The sequence below is a fragment of the Polychytrium aggregatum genome, assembly GCF_025602895.1.
Source record: "Polychytrium aggregatum strain JEL109 chromosome Unknown BJ171scaffold_5, whole genome shotgun sequence".
Taxonomy (NCBI): domain Eukaryota; kingdom Fungi; phylum Chytridiomycota; class Chytridiomycetes; order Polychytriales; genus Polychytrium; species Polychytrium aggregatum.
Window position 1 is genome coordinate 467,907 of NW_026516207.1, and position 14,253 is coordinate 482,159.

General features: G+C 57.8%; 3 protein-coding genes across 3 annotated transcripts; 1 reads left to right on the top strand and 2 right to left on the bottom strand.

The window, feature by feature from the left end:
* Positions 1-5,151: 5,151 nt before the first annotated feature.
* BJ171DRAFT_235953 (Snf7-domain-containing protein) lies at positions 5,152-6,995 on the top strand. The gene is made up of 4 exons (XM_053106581.1): positions 5,152-5,448; positions 5,710-5,887; positions 6,133-6,365; positions 6,648-6,995. Exons 1-4 carry the CDS (start codon positions 5,286-5,288, stop codon positions 6,740-6,742), a joined length of 669 nt encoding a protein of 222 aa, XP_052970266.1. The 5' UTR covers positions 5,152-5,285; the 3' UTR covers positions 6,743-6,995.
* A 348-nt stretch (positions 6,996-7,343) lies between these two features.
* On the bottom strand, positions 7,344-8,998 carry BJ171DRAFT_419819 (transcription initiation factor IID, 18kD subunit-domain-containing protein; the record flags this gene model as incomplete). Its single annotated transcript, XM_053107407.1, has 5 exons — positions 7,344-7,638; positions 7,764-7,885; positions 8,061-8,206; positions 8,442-8,643; positions 8,912-8,998. 5 exons carry the CDS (start codon positions 8,996-8,998, stop codon positions 7,344-7,346), a joined length of 852 nt encoding a protein of 283 aa, XP_052970267.1.
* Positions 8,999-10,778: 1,780 nt separating this feature from the next.
* Positions 10,779-14,092, bottom strand: BJ171DRAFT_490554 (CoA-transferase family III domain-containing protein). The gene is made up of 11 exons (XM_053109625.1): positions 13,722-14,092; positions 13,456-13,496; positions 13,317-13,333; positions 12,992-13,171; positions 12,749-12,820; positions 12,365-12,598; positions 12,132-12,191; positions 11,998-12,042; positions 11,664-11,813; positions 11,454-11,540; positions 10,779-11,359 (listed from the first exon to the last, which is right to left on the bottom strand). The coding sequence occupies exons 1-11, from the start codon at positions 13,739-13,741 to the stop codon at positions 11,114-11,116; spliced, it is 1,152 nt and encodes a 383-aa protein (XP_052970268.1). The 5' UTR covers positions 13,742-14,092; the 3' UTR covers positions 10,779-11,113.
* Positions 14,093-14,253: the final 161 nt, after the last annotated feature.

Here is a 14,253-nt window from a genome sequence, read left to right on the forward strand (position 1 = left end):
ATATGGCGGCTTCGTCAACATAAGAAGAAAAATCGACGTTGGCATCGGCATCGGCATCGGCATCGGCATCGGCATCGGCATCGGCATCGGCATCGGCATCGGCATCGGCATCGGCATCGGCATCGGCATCGGCATCGGCATCGGCATCGGCATCAACTTCGATCCTGTCGATGATGGTAGTGTCGACAATGGTGCCGACGGTATCTGCATCGCTAATATTGGTGTTGGCGCGGGCCATGTCGATCCCGCCCGGCGTCGAGGCTGGGACATCTATCGCAGTCGTGGATATCAGAACAGCATCCTCCTCCGAATCGACGGTCAAGTCAGAGGCGGCAGAGTGAGCTGTCGCAACGACAAGCGTTTCTGAGAGGGTCGTGTCCGAGGCTTCAGCAATCGTCGATGAGGTCACATCGTCCTTGGCCAACGGTTCGATATACGGGTCGAAGTTGGAGTCTGCCAGCTCAATCACATCGACATGGCCAAAGGATTCTGTCGAGAATGAAAGTGACAGCGCCTCGGAATAGTCGGTAGATTCAACAAGGACGAGGCTGTCACTTTCGTCGGTAGCTTGGTTGTTGATATCCGTCAGGTTAGTTTGGACAAAGGCTACAGAACCAATATTAGCAACGGTTTGGTCCGAGTCCAAAGCCAAGGTAGAGTCTTCGAGGCCGTTGAGCGCCGGAGGCATCGGTGTTTCTTCATCAGCGAAAGTTCCGACAGATCCATCGAGGTATATGCTTTGGGCAGCTTGCGCGATCACATCGGTCACACCGAAGCCGGCAGTTTCGATTGAACCAGCGGTATCACCGACGCGATCCAGCTCAGACACCTCTACTGTCTCAGCGGCGTCAACGGGTGCTGTGACATGGGTATTCTCAACAGTATCGACAGTCTCAACAGTCTCGACAACTTCGACAACTTCGACAGTCTCGACAGTCTCAACAGCTTCGACAGTTTCAACAGTCTCAACAGCTTCGACAGCTTCGACAGTCTCGACAGCTTCAATAGTCTCGACAGTGTCAATCGCTTGGATTGCCGCTTCCGCCATAATTTCACCCCCGACTTCTTGTACAGCGCCTGTCGCTGGTGAGGCTATAAACGGCCCTGTGATTTCGTCCTGTAGAAGCGACACTTCGGAGCCACTCCCTTGATCAGCGTCGGTACGCTCGTACAGAGGGCTCGGTGGCAAGGGAGGAAGGTCGCAAAGGTAATCTGTGCTTCCCCTATCCTTGCCCGCATCCGCCTCAATAGCGGTTGCTCCGGGAACATAGAGCTCATCCAGAGTCATGGCCGTCTCAGAGCAGACATACGTTGTCTGTTCAGATTCGACGGTCGGTGGGGCATGTGTACCGCTCTCGAGGATCAGTTCAGTCATTGGCTCAGCAGAAAGCAGCGCGCCTTCTTCCATCGTACGAAGGGTCATAACCGAGGCCGAGAAGTCAAGCACAAGGTGGCCTGTCGATACGGGCGGTGGCAAAGGCAAAGCATCGTCAGCTTCCAGTTTAGACGACTTGAGATCGTCAATCGTGAGGGCCGAGTCGCTCTGGTGTGGAGCATAGTGAGGATCGTCCTCGAATTGGGCCAGGAGCTTGACAGTGGCGGGATCGCTGATACCCAGACCAGCCTTTTCTTCGTGGAGCGACGCTGACAAGACAAGAGCTGAATTCTGCGGCGCCTCAGCTGTCCCGGTTGTGTCCAACACAGGTGCCGAAACCAAGGCGAGGGACATGGGGTGACCATCTGTGCGATCGGCCGAATACTGGGACGAGCTGGCATCAAGCTCCTCGAAGGAAAGGGCAGTACGGATGGCTGATGGCGGCGACAATGGGTTGAGCTTCAGGGTGTCGAACACAATCGGCGGGGTCAGCAGCGATGGCGAAACAAAGTCAGGTCGACTGTCTCGGCGTAGGGCATGACGCTCAACGGCATGTAGCGCGGCGATGGATTTGCCGTCGAGATGAGCCAGCTCCAGTGTCGAAGCAGAGGACTCGGAGACATATTCAAAGAAGGACACGGTGCTGGGAATCGGTTGGATGGGATAGAGCTCAAGCGACGAAGCTGTTCTGGATCGTGGCGAGGGCGGTAGCGGCGGCAAGAGCGTCATGTCGTAGGGATAGAAGGGAAGACTGTAGTCCGTGGGTATACTCGAGAGCCAGACAGAGTCACGGAGCTTGAGCTGGACACGGCCAGGCGAGAAGAGGCCTGGCTCTGTGTGGCGCAGAGCAAGCGCAGGGTCCGAGTGCGGGGGCGTCAGTGTGGTTCGTTCATACGGTCGGTGATCCGTGGTGTCAGGGCCACGACCAGACCGACGGCTGTGACAATCGCAGAGCGTGCGTTGCTTACCATGGCTCTCTAGAATCGTATCCTCAGAGGAGCACGAATCAATCTCAGTGTCTGGAAGCGACGAGAGTGGTTCTGTGAAGCAAACAGGATCCAGCAGAATATCAGTACCGCGGCGCCGCCAGCGGGTTGATCCCGAATGCTGCGCCTCGGAGTGAGTGCCCGCGGTGCATACCTGTGATGTCTGTGGTCGGAGAAAGCAGGTATGCAGCATGATCGTGGGTATGCTTTTGAGACGAAAACTGGTAAACGGGCGGCAGACTGAGACGGCGTTCAAGCAGGTCCTCGGGCGTGATTCTGTGGGACATGACCATGATGCTCTTGGAGCGCTGGGCTCGTGACTGCTTTCGTGAGGTGTCAATCTCGAGGGCATGAACCAGCTCTTCGCGCAGCGGGCTGAAAGAGGCGCGCCGAGAAGGAGGCGCACTGAGGCGTCGGGTGAAGACGACTTCGTCCTTGAGATGCTCCTCTCGGAAGGACGACCGACGGGAAATAGCGGACTTTACTGTGGTGGGGGAATGGAGCTGGCTCGAAAGGGGCTCGCCCTCGCGCATGGATGTCGTGTCGTGCAAGAACGAAAACGGACCGCCTATGGAGGACCAGCCCGAATGAGGAGTGTCGTGCTCTCTAGCCGTGGGTAGAACGGGGCTACCGAGCTGGAGATGTGGCAGCGGGCTTGAGGCTGAGGAAGCGCTTGGCGGAAGCGAAACATGTGTGGCGCCAGAGGGCCAATCGGTGACGATGCGTAAGATGTTGGGATCTGCGGAGTACAGGTAGGGGTTGGCGGGTGGTCAGCGGAGACATGTCACGATCCGAGGTGCCAAAACCCGATGGGCCATCATCTGCAGGCATGCCATGGCCGCAAATAGACAGAGTTGGCGATCGCAAGCGAGCAGATGAGAGATAGCCACTCAATGGACTCGGGCTATACAGGGATGTGCTGGGCAAACTCACCAAGCACGTCGATCCCCTTCGACTCGGATTCGGGAAGCGAAAAGGTTCTCGGAGGCGGAGACGACGTGGGCAGGTCGTCAATATCGATACCTTGCTCGTCAATATCGATACCCGCCTCGTCGATGTCGATACCCGCCTCGTCGATGGTGATGCTCTCGGACGATTTGGTGTTCTCCACAAGGATAGTCTCTTGAGAGACGACAGCGGTGGTTGAAGACGGGGGTGGCGCGGGTACAGTGTCTTCTTTGGCATCGGTGCCGTCGTTCTCTATCGAATCGGCATTTGAAGCGGTGCCTTCGACGGGAGCTCCAATATCACTTCCGACATCGACTTTGTTTCGGATATCGATGCCGCTGTCTTCTGCATTGGCGCTGGCACCGAAATAGCTCTCGTACACAGTCGTGCCGACCGCCTCGGTCGGCTCAGCAAGCGATGCAGACGAGAGAAACAGTGCCTCCTTGGCGGCTGGCTCAACGGAGTTGGAGGCGGAGACGGAGACGGAGACGGAGGGGGTCTCGGCAGGGTCTGCGACCGCTTGGTGGTCGGCAAGGGAGACAGCTCCGACAGCCCCGAGGTTGTGCTCAGCCTCGGGGAGGGCTGCCGGCGGCTGCCAGGGCTGCAAGGATAACGAACCGGGAAGTGAAGCGGGCGAGAGAGGAGGTTGGGCCGGAATGCGTTCGTCCAGAACGATACCCCGGAACGACTCTGGACTCGACTGGTCGCTGTCGGTGATAGAACCTGTGACAGAGCCTGTCCCAGAGCCGGAGAACTCGTCGGGCAGCTGCGACGGCGCAGCGTCTGGCGATGAGCCCGCTGGCACTGCTGGGTGGAGGAGCAGCCACGGGTCGCAGGACAGCGACTCGGTGGCAGTTGGCGGGCCTGTATCGGATGCAAGCGACAGCGGGACGGGCTCGACGGCAGCCAATACAGGAGATTCGGGGAGTGGCGGAAGCAGGGCGACGAATTTGAAATGGTCGCCATCGACCAGGGGCTCGATGTCTTTGAGGAGCGGCTCTGCCAGCGGCCCTGGCTGATCATCAGCCGGCGACAGCAGGGGAGCGCCATGAAATGCCAGAGCGTCCGGCTCGCCCGCAGGGGCGGGGACGGGAGACTTGGAATCCATGCGCCTGATTGGAAACACCGGCTGCGACGACGACGGAGGTGCAGCAGCGAGCAGGCGACGGGACAGAGGGGAGAAATGCCAAGCCCGGCAGGACGAGGAGAAAGACGACGAGGACGGGAAGGCAGCAGCGGGGCCCGATTGACCTGGAACAAAAAACTAAGAGCGGACCACGAGGAGAGGACGGCGACGCAGACGCAGAAACGGTCGCGCAGAGCACAGCGGCAGTGGGTGGGCAGGGGAGGACATGTACGACGCGTGGTCGCACGGGACAAATGTCGCACGGGCGCGCACCACACAGACAGCTGCCGCGGCAGCACACGCACAAGGGTGTGGCGCAGGGTGCGTTGCACGAGCGCGCGTGCTGTTCTGGACCCAGAGCGCGCTGCAGCGCGGCTCCCACACAGACTGCCGCGCTCGCGAACTGGTTCTGTGGCCGCGGGTCCTTGTTGTGCGCGGTTGTATGAACAGCGAGCAGGCGCAGCGCCACTGCGACTGTGGTGGCGCGGCAGGGTGGCAGCACAGCGTCGCACGGACGCCGCGACCATGCACCAATCCGGCGCCTGCTCCGGGCCAGCAGACCAGCCAGTCTGCGGCCGGTCTGCGGCCAGCCATCCCGTGGCCTGTGCGTCGGCGGCTGTCCGCCAAGGCCGTGCGCAGCCGGCAGCTGGCGCTCACGTGTGTCCGGGGGGCGGACGACCAACGTCCGTTCTCGCTTTGCTCGCCCTCTGCCCACCAGCATTCTTCCATCGTCCATTCCGCTCGCCCCCCTCTGCCTCCCGGCCCGCTGGTCAACCCTCCGTCGCTCCGAGTCTCAATCTTTCCGACCCCGCTCGCTCACCGAGAGCTTCGACCCCCGACACAACATAACATGAACCTCTTTGGAAAGGCAAAGGCAAAGCCCAACGCGAAGGATGCCATCGTCAAGTTGAGGGAGACCCTGGAGATGCTGGACAAGCGCGAGAGCTATCTGCAGACAAGGATCGACAATGAACTCAAGCTTGCCCGGGCCAACGCCTCCAAAAACAAGAAAGGTGCGGCTCCAAAATAGCGCATCGTCGCTTTGCACGGCATCCGGCCGCGCCACCTGGGGCTTCCTGGGCGTCGCCGTCGCCGACATTCGCAGCGCCCAACCCATATCCGCCGATATCCTGTGTATCTCGTGTCCGTTTCACTCTCGGCCGACCCGCTGCCTTCTCTCCCAACTTGCTCGGCCATCGAAGCCCCTCTCTGGCCGTCAGTCGCACGATCTCATTCGTATTCATTTCCGCTCCTCTGAACCCTTGTTGCGGTAGTCGCTCTGATGGCCCTGAAGAAGAAGAAGGTGTACGAAGGCCAGATGGAGAAGCTCTCCCAGACCAAGTTCACCATCGAGCAGCAGGTCATGACAATCGAAAATGCCAACGTCAACCTCGAGACCATCAAGGCTCTGAAGACCGGAGGCGATACCCTGAAAGCCATTCACGGCGAGCTGTAAGTTGTCTCGCGATGCGGCGCCACGGCAATTATGCTCGCTTTATTGGCAGAATGCTTCCAGCGCGGCTTTCTCCGCGAGCGATCCATGGACATAGAAGCACAGCCAAAGATCACACCATGGCGGCGCCTGATCAGCGCCACGACTGGGCATGCAGCCTATAGCGTTTTGGCGACCCTGCTTGATCGCCAAAGTTGCGATTCAGCTCTGACCATCTCACTTGCCGCGCCCAAATCGCCACCAGCAATGTGGACAAGGTCGATAACGTCATGGACGACATTCGCGAGCAGATGGACGTTGCCAACGAAATCAGCGAAGCCATCTCGCAGCCCACGTTCGGCCAGGAGCTGGACGAAGACGAGCTCAACGCCGAGCTTGAGCTCTTGGAGCAACAGGAGCTCGACAATACGCTCTTGGACACCTCCAGGATCACCAGTGCGCTCCCGTCGCTCCCGAACGTCCCGACAACAAACCCCGGTGAGTATTTGTTCGGCAAACGTGTCTGCTGGGCCAGCATCCCACTACGATTCGACTGCCGGGCTGCAGCATGCCCTCGGTGGAGTATTGCTTCCGATCCCATCGGCCGGCCATGTTGTGTGGCAGGGCCACCTATGGCAGCTGCGACCGGCCGACACCGATCTAATCCATGCATTTCGATGGAACACCCACTGGCGTCTGTCGCTATTGTCGTATATCTTCCGATCTCGTTGGACACCCTCCCAATCGCCTACCCCCGTGGATGCCATGTTGTTCGCACAGCCGTCGCCAACCCGCCTCGTCCTGTCCGCGCTCAACCTGTTCTTGACGACGACGAAGCCGAACTGGCCGAGCTGAAGGCCTCCATGGCCTTATAGCCGCGCCGCGCCGTCTGGATGCTGCCGCCGTAATCTTCGATACCGACGCAAGCTCCCCCCCCCTCAAATGCGACGAAGCTGCGGTATCTGCTCACCTGCGCCGACAGCCCAAGATCATATTCTCTGCTCAAGACATTACTTCCCACCTCCTCTCCTTCCCTCCTCACAGCACCATATCTAGCCACAGCCATGCAACGACGCTCTCGCCCTCAGTTCGCCGATGAAGACGAGGCCCCCAATACCGTGATAGCTTCCCTCGTTTTTATCTCGTTGCTCTGTCGTGTGTTGCGCTTATTTGATCCAGCCCCTCTGTACTGTCTTGGCAGTGTTTTGCACATACGACTGCACCTCAGACAAGGGCAGGAAGGGAGCCAGGACTATCACAATACAAGTGCAGCGCTAACGGCCAAATCGGGGAATCGGAAGAGGAAAGCGCAATTTGTTGCAGACACCGATGACATCTCCCTGCAACTGGTTGCTACAGCTGCTCTGAGAAAACGAGAGACATGACGGTCGCTCTCACCCTCCAAAAGGAGTGCTACGGCTCTGTATCCCATCAGATCATATCCCATCAGGTCATGTCCCATCAGATCATATCCCATCAGATCAAGCTGACCATCGTGCGCTGTAGTCCGCTTCGGAAGCTGTCCATGCACTTGGATGGGCGCTGCAGTCTGCGGAACGCTTCTTGGATGTGCACCGGCTGCAACGGAGAGATCTCGGGCGGTGGACCGGCAAACAAATCAGGGATGCGTGGCCCGTCCCCATCGGCGGGCTTGCTCTGGGCCCACTCTTTGCGGACGTGGAGGCCGACCTCGGTCAGTTTAGACACAAGCTCGTATGCCAGGAATCCGAGGACATCCATGACCTCGTTATTGGTTCTGTTTTCGCAGTAGCTGCGAGAGGGCGGAGAATAGAATGGGTGGAGGGGCTGTCAGACATCACCAAGGACGGATACTCCAACGGCGGGGGGGGAGCAAGGTGAGGAAGCACGCTGGTTTTCTGCAGCGAAATGGCTTACTTGGACATCATGCAAAACTCGCGGAACTTTTTGACTTTCTTGAAGGTGAATGATGCCTGTCGGCAGTCAGCGTAGTAGATATACTGATCCTTGGACATGGTCTTGGTGACGTCGTCAGCCGTCTGAATGCACCCGTGATGAAATAATGGGCGAGGGCGAGTGAGTATGCTGCAGGAGACTCCAAAATGGGCGATGTGCAGCCCGGGGCCGCCAGGTGGTATTCAGCGAGCCAGATGGTATTCAGCGAGCCAGATGGTATTCAGCGAGCCATCAACGAATCCGGTGCCGACGCAATACCTTTAGGCGCTGTATCTGGTCTTCGTAAGCCTCCAGCTCCTCTTCGTCCTCGTCCTCGTCCTCGTCGTCGCTCAAGAGGCTGCTGTACTGCTGAATCAGATCCCAGGAAAACTTGATCTTCATGCGCTTGACCTTGAGCGGCTTATCTGGTTCATACAAACCGCTGGGTCAGCTCGCAGACGCCTTCACGACTACGTAGCCGCATCTGAACCTATTGCGTTGCTCGGCTCCTGTACCCGCCCGCCCCCTAGTCCCATTCTCCATTCTCCATTCTCCGTTCTGGCCATATGGATATGGGCAGCTCACATCCAAACTATGGCCCCCATCGATCGGTCGAACAAAGCCCCCCCCCTCATTGAATTCAACGAGCTGACTTACCACCAGCACCTTCTTCCAACAGATCCTCGGCAGTGTCCGCTCCGCCGCTCGAGTCCTTGCCCTGGGCCTTCCGCACGTCCTTCCACGACAGAAAGATCTTGAGACGGTTCACCTTCTGTGTGTCCTTGCGGATCAGAAAGATCAGATCCTCGACGTTGATGAAGCGAGTGCCTCGCTTCAATGCGTGGCTGGCTGCCTGCGCCAGCTGCAGTCCGTAGTTGCGAAGGACAGGGAAGGGAGCGACACCACGCATGAGCGACACGAACAAGAATAAAGCAGCATGAGCGAGACAATCAATCCAGATAACGGGTACGGCGGCTCTCGAGTGGGTTGGAGGTTGCCCAATACTCTGCATCCATGCTGGAACTGCAGTGTCCGGTCTGGTCGGGTCTGGTCGGATCTGGTCGGGTCTGGTCCGGTCGAGTCTGGTTCAACTGGATCCAGCACCGGTCCCGGATCACCAAGCGACTTACAATCTCGCAGAGCTGTGACTGCACGATATCCTCAACAAGCTCGACAGTGTCCTCGAGCGGATCTTGAACCTCGCCAAAGACATACATCATCTGGCGGATCTCGGACTGGTATACGTATTTCTTCTTCTCGACCATGGGCACCGACGCAAAGTGGAGACCCAGTGGGTGGCTCTGCAGCGGTTGTGCATGCTGTGGGATTTGCGCCAGCCCCGCCGGCAGCGGCTGCAGTGTCGCTGAGGAAGTAATGTCGGCGATGGCGGCGCTGGCACTGGATGCGGCCGAGGATGCAGACAGCGGGGGTTGCGGTGCAGCAGCGGCTGATGCAGACGACATCCCTGGCAAGTGGTTGATCGGCGGGTCAATCGGCCGTGAGACGGCGCTTGAAAGCCGCCTCGTTTGCTGGATCACGGGCGGCCACGTGGATCGCCTGTGGTGCTGAAGGACACCTCGGTCGGCGAGAAGAGCAGTCTCTGGCGAGAGACCCCGAGGGAAGGCGAGAAGCCTCTCGCCGTCACACACACACACACACACACACACACACACACACTTTGCACAAGGGAGTCAACCACCTCCCATCGACCATTCCAAGAGGGATGGCAACCCCGAAGTGGACTGCCCAGAATATGGGCGACCCGGCATCCACTGTCGAAATGCACAACAGTGCGAGATACTTACAGTCTATCCAGAAAGAAACGGGACACTTCCCCTTTCTGGCTTCTGAACCCCGCTGACTGACTTGTAGGCCCCAGCGGGTAGGCCATGGCATTGCACTCCTGTCTTCGTTGGCAATCTCTTTGTTTTGGTTGGTTGGGAAGCACAGTCTTGAATACACCCGGTCGATCTCCTGTGGCGATGATCGACTGGCATACCGAGATCATGTTCCTGGCTGCATTGATATCTCGATCCCACAGCGTATGGCAGCTTGCACAGCTCCGGACAAAGTGTGGTTTCTCGATATCAAGATGCTCGGGTGACTCAAGTCGCTTGGCTTCCCGACAATGTGAGCACACCTGGGATGTGTTGAACTCGTTCACCGAGCACACATGGATCTTGGAGACGGATGGGTCTGGTGGTCGTCTCTGGTGGTGGTGGAACTGCTCAAAGTACTTGGCAAACCTGAGTCTCCGTGGGCTGGATGCATATCCCTTCCCCTGTTTCCAGGATGCATTCCCAAAGGCAATCACCACTTCGGTCTCCCTTGGTGCCTGGTCAATGACTTGCTTGCACATCTCGTGGACGGTGCGCTGTCGCTTGCTGTGGAGATCGAGTCGCTTGAATCGCCGTCGCCGGGTCAGGCTGAAGTACAGCTGTTTGTCCAGCATGTCTCCATCGAACACATGGCGAATGTATCGCAGGAAGGGATCCAACCCAGGGATCTTGGGACTTGGTGTGGTGCTCATCCAGTCCTGCAGATCAAGGGCCTTGTGGGTGCTCTGGATCCACTTGGTCGCCTGGCTGGTGTCTTTCGCTTGAGGGGAGCCATCTGGCGAGAAAATAGCGACGATGGCTGGTTCTGTTCTTGGGGAAGAAAAAATCTCCTCAAATCCAGCGCATTTTGGGCTGGCAGAGATACTGTGCAGTGGCGTCCTTGATTCAGATCCAGAAACGCATCGCTCGCTCAATCAGTCGTGGGAAGACATCTTGTCAAGGTGAGTCTTGCCCGATAGCCAAACGATCATGTCATCTCGCTGACACACAGCCACGCTTGACTAGGTTTCCAACCAGAGAGATTCAGATGGTGGTGGTTCTTGTCCGCAATCGGAGTGGAGCTTCCAACAATGATACAATTGGTCATTCCTCCACACCAATTGCCCACCACCACCGTCAATCGGCTCAAGGTGATACCAAATGCCGTCAACCGACCATGGCCGGATTCCAATTTTGCTGCATCTTGGTCTACAGCGTGTATTCATATTCGAGATGAGCAGCCGCGAGGGGGCCGGAAAAAATTGATAGTGCGAGGCTGCGGTACTTCGGCCCGACCCGGCGACGGCGATCCAAGCGACCCGATCTCCACAGCAAGCGACAAGGGAATGGATATGCTTCCAGCCCACGGAGACTCAGGTTTGTCCGAATGAGCCGATTGCCCCATTGTTTATTCAACACGGGCTATATTTCGCCTCGGTCCGCCAGCCAGGCTTGACATTCTTGGATGCTCGCTCGAGATGTCTGTGTCCGACTGGTTGCACTTGGGAAGGAGGTCTACACCACACCGCGCCGAGCCAGGTCATCAATGTCCTGGTCAGAGTATCCCAGAACGTCGCGTAAGACGACATGGGTGTGCTCCCCGAGCACCGGCGGAGGCATGCGCACGCTCGGGGGGGTGTTGCTGTACTTGACTGGAGGGCCGATTAGCGAAATGTCGCCGGCACGGGGATGCTTGATCTTCTGGACCATTCCCCGATGAATCACTTGGGGATGCTGAAAGGTCTCGGCTATGTTGTTGACCTAAGAGCCGACCGGCCGAAATTTAGTCCGTGCCACACCAGCATTGCCTGGCCAGCACGGTTATAACAGGAATGCGTCGCCAGCGGCTACTCACGGGTGCAAACGGGACTCCGATGGGCTCAAGCAGACCAAGCCAGTGCTTTGTAGGATGTGTCGAGAAAACATCTGAAAGGATCTCAATCTGGTGCGAAGAAACGACCAGCGGTGAGATTGCGAACGTACTGCGAGCTTGACTGTAACCTTGTCCCAAGTGGCTATTGACCGGTCGATAGATGCACATGCAACGGGAAGGATGTCAACGTACCAGCTCCTTGCGGTGGGCAACTCTGTCCTTGTTGGTCTGGAACCGAGGATCTTGCAGCAGCTCTGGCTGGTCAATGGCCTGGCACAGTTTTTCGAACTGACCGTCATTGCCAGCGCCAATGACAACGAAACTGTCCTTGGTGGGAAACGCCTTTGGACGACATGTCCACGCAAGTTGACACAGAATGTTCAGGCAGGCGGATACAGAATGTTCAGGGAGGTGGATACATAATGTTTGGGTAGATGGAAACAGACGAGCGTATCAAAGTCGTAAGAATCTATCCGAGCGCATGATGTGCTATTTGGTCTTAGCGTCGACCGGAGCTTGCCCTTACCTGGTACGGGACGATTGCAGCATGGGATGTGCCCCATCGCTTGGCCTGTCAGAAGCGCGGCAGAGCAACAGTCAAACCACGGATGTAGGAGCCAAATCGAGATTTGGATCGACTTGCTTTGCAGGGCAGCGTACCTCCTGGCCACCAATCAAATAGCTGTGACCGATGTTTGCCAGAGATGCGACTTGACACTCCTGTTGTGTTGGAGAGCGGCGTGTGAGCATGTGGTCTTCAACGATGCAGAGGTGCCATAAGGGGCTGTGCATGAGATCGGCTGGTCGCGTTGTGGGCTCAGGCTCGATACACGGGTTGATAGATCGTGCTATAACGCACGCATTCTTCAGCCTGCTTTGAAGGATCAGCTCACCAGCAACGAAACATCCAACTTTTGGCCCTGGCCAGTCCTGCCCCGCGCAATCAGAGCTGCCAATATGGCACCGTGTGCATAGAGACCGGTGGTCATATCGGTGATGGCCACGCCAACTTTGACCGGGGGGCCGTCGGGCTCGCCGGTTATGTACATCAGGCCGGCTTCGGCCTCGATGATGACATCATATCCAGCGTGGTGTGCAAACGGACCGTCGGGGCCGTAACCCGTGATCTGACGAAATGACGAGATGGTGAGATGGTGAGATGGTGAGATGGCAGATGCTGGGGCACTGATGAGACGACTTTGTGCGGTTGGACGATACAAGGGGGGTGCTGTCTTGCGAGTCAAAGCAGCGATTCAACTGTGACAGCAGCCACTCACTGAGGCATAGATCAAGCCGGGATTCTGCGTCTTCAGCTCCTCGTATCCCAGGCCGAGTTTCTCCAGCTTGCCCTGGCATCGAATAGATATTCAGTGCAACTGCGCCACGTCCACGGCGAGAATGTAGGCAGCCAAAGATGTCCCTCGGTTCGGGACTGGTCTGCGGTATCGACAGCATCGATAGCATCGTCGACAGCACCATTGACATATCATTGACGGCACTCGCCGGGAACGCGGTCTCACCGGAATATGGTTTTCAATCAGGATGTCTGAGTTTGCAGCGAGTTTCTTGATAATGTCGACGCCCTCGGGATGCTTGAAGTTGACGGTGATGGACTTTTTGTTGCGGTTGATGCCAAGAAAGTAGGCGCTTTCGGGAGGGTTGGGATCGCTGGGATCGATATTTGGAGCAAACGGAGGTCCCTGTACGAGTCCCAAAATTGGAATTCAGGCATAGGCATAGAAACCAACCGCGATCTGGGGGGGGGCATTTGGCTGGCGTGGCTATGGGTATCGACACGAGTGCGGCGGATACATGCACCGGTGCGCTCCGGGCCGATTCGCCTACCCACGAGCGAGTGTCGTCTTTGGATGTGTGCGGAAGCGGAGCAAGTCGGAGCAAGGTCAGAGCGGAAGCGGATTCAGGCGCGAACGCGCGTTGTTGGGCGGATGCAAAGATGGGAGACAGATTGCACGGCCTCGCACACCTCCTCCGGTCTTTGGATTCTCGACCTTGATGACTTCAGCCCTATCGAGTGGTCGGAGATTAGGCGACGTGACGACCGCAGCGCTGTCAAGCGAGCCGGCTGCAAGAGCAGCCGACAGACCGACATCGATGCTGCGGGAAAGAGCAAACAGAGGCGATGCAGCGGTGCTGGTTCGGAAGGGACGATGCAGGGCGGATTCGCATGATTCGTTCGATGCGGTGTCGAGTAAAGGCGCAGGAGAAAGCACGCTGGGACACCAAACGCACCCCATATCGCCGAGGATCATTGCTGGGACAAGACCGCGGCCACAGGAGGTTCATGTCGATCGGGGGCAGAGAAGCAATGATGATTACTGGAGTTCAAGGCTCTCTCGATCCATCAGCCATGCGATACGACTACACAAGTCACGCTGCAGATTGTGCAGAGAACCGGATGGTAGATCGAGCATATCGAACCACACAGGGCCGTATCGAGCCACACAGGGCCGTATCGAGTCACACAGAGTCGCATCGAGCATATCGAGGGCAACTGGTTGCGGAACGCGCGGACGACGATCTGCTCTTGTCCCTCCTGGATGACCCAGGCCGAGTCGGACAAGGTCGGCGGGACAGATCGATGCGACGACCGAGAGAACGGCGGCATGCCCATCGATGCTGCAGAAGGGGCACAGCGGCGCACTCGGACGGCATATGCACCTACCGCAATATGGGCCGGCCAAAACACGGGTGAGGTCCAGGATCCTCACACCATGCAGCGGACCACCGAGGCCCTGGTGGGCTTGGCTGGGGAGCGACGACT

Coding starts and splice junctions, on each gene's coding strand:
- BJ171DRAFT_235953 (XM_053106581.1), top strand. CDS start 5,286: ATGAACCTCTTTGGAAAGGCAAAGGCAAAGCCCAACGCGAAGGATGCC. Junction 5,888..6,132: donor AAAGCCATTCACGGCGAGCT/GTAAGTTGTCTC, acceptor AATCGCCACCAG/CAATGTGGACAAGGTCGATA. Junction 6,366..6,647: donor CGTCCCGACAACAAACCCCG/GTGAGTATTTGT, acceptor TTGTTCGCACAG/CCGTCGCCAACCCGCCTCGT.
- BJ171DRAFT_490554 (XM_053109625.1), bottom strand. CDS start 13,741: ATGATCCTCGGCGATATGGG. Junction 12,821..12,991: donor TGATTGAAAACCATATTCCG/GTGAGACCGCGT, acceptor ATTCGATGCCAG/GGCAAGCTGGAGAAACTCGG. Junction 12,192..12,364: donor AGTTGGATGTTTCGTTGCTG/GTGAGCTGATCC, acceptor CCAACACAACAG/GAGTGTCAAGTCGCATCTCT.